The 1,481-nt window shown below is 36.1% G+C and overlaps 1 protein-coding gene across 1 annotated transcript in view; it reads right to left on the reverse strand.

The window, feature by feature from the left end:
* llgl2 (LLGL scribble cell polarity complex component 2) overlaps positions 1 to 1,481 on the reverse strand; it is a gene marked incomplete in the record, with an annotated part of 122,361 nt that overhangs the window by 1,765 nt on the left and 119,115 nt on the right. The window contains 1 exon segment of the mRNA XM_014010453.1: positions 461 to 514. Coding sequence (XP_013865907.1) covers positions 475 to 514 — 40 coding nt within the window.

A 1,481-nucleotide genomic window follows, 5' to 3' on the forward strand; every position in this document is an offset into this window, starting at 1 on the left:
GTTGAGGGACACATAGATTCCAACCAGTATCAGCAGATTCTGGAGACCAGTGTCCAGGAATCAGTGACAAAGCTGAAGCTGCTTCCCCAGACCTGAATATTATTGAAAATCTGTGGTGTCACTTAAAGAGAGCTGTCCATGCTCAGAAACCATCAAACCTGAATGAACTAGAGATGTTTTGTAAAGAAGAATGGTCTAAAATACCTTCAGACACAATCCAGACTCTCATTAGAAGCTGTAGGAAGTGTTCAGAGGCTGTTATTTCTGTGGAAGGAGGAACTAGTAAATACTGAGTTATGTTTTTTTTTGGTGCCCAAATGTATGCACCTGCCTATCTTTCACTGAATAAAAATGGGTTTATGAAGTTTCTAAATCAGTGCATTCTGTTTTTTACATTTTACCCAACATTACGTCATCTTTTGTAATTATAGTTGTAACCAAATGAATATGCTTGTCTGACCTCAGCTGTTGCTTTCAGACTACAGCTTTCTTCACATTATTCTCCAGGAATGACCTGCAGACAGGAAAAAGTGTTCATTACCATCTTCATCATCATCAAAAGTCAGTGGAATTCTGCTTAGCTAAGACAGAACATGTTACATACAGCAGGATGAAAAAATATTCACCTCCTTCCGTGTTGTGTTTTGTTTGTCTCACAACTTATAAAAAAAGAATAAATGTATTAAAGTGCCTGTGACATCAAATTATTGTAATAAATACCAACGCATTTTTGTAAAAACAAGAATGAAATATTGCAAAAGAAATTTCATGAGATATTCACATGTGAAGGAACATGAAGGAACAGGAAGTGATGTCAAAGGGTGTATGTGAACAGAGCAGTGCTACAACAGCTAACACAGACTGTAGAGAAGAATCTGATGTTTCTTTGGATTATTTTGAGTCACTATCAGAGAAGAAGAGTCAGCAAACAATATTATAATAATAAACAAAGACCAGAGAGTTTTCTTTCTTAAAGTGTTCCCCTTTGATGTCACTTCCTGTTTCACTTTAGCTGAGACCAGCTCAAAACGAAATCTGTCATTTTTGTTACAAACTGGGTAAAATCAAGTGCATTAGGCCAAGTTTCTCAAATACTGTATAAAGATGTTTTCTTTGACTTTTTGTATTTGAAAGATATGCATGTCTAAAAGTAATAAACTGAGCAAAATACTTCAGATTATTCAAGTTAAATAGAGAAATTCAATTCAATTCAAAAATACATTATTGATCCCAAAGGGAAATTAGGTGTTGTTGTAACTCATATAACTAAAGACTTATTGTGGATGGTGATGGCTGTGGGCATGTAGCGTCTATATTACAACCAAACTGAAGAAGCCTCCGACTGAAGACTGTTTTTATACAACAGTCTGATGAAGAGGATGGTCAGGGTTGTCCTCAATATTCTTGATTTTATGTAAAATCCTTCTTTGCTCCATCATCTCCAGAGGTTCCATGGTCGTCCCCAGAACAGAGCATAGGGG

The sequence above is a fragment of the Austrofundulus limnaeus genome, unplaced genomic scaffold, assembly GCF_001266775.1.
Source record: "Austrofundulus limnaeus strain Quisiro unplaced genomic scaffold, Austrofundulus_limnaeus-1.0 Scaffold69, whole genome shotgun sequence".
NCBI classification, from domain to species: domain Eukaryota; kingdom Metazoa; phylum Chordata; class Actinopteri; order Cyprinodontiformes; family Rivulidae; genus Austrofundulus; species Austrofundulus limnaeus.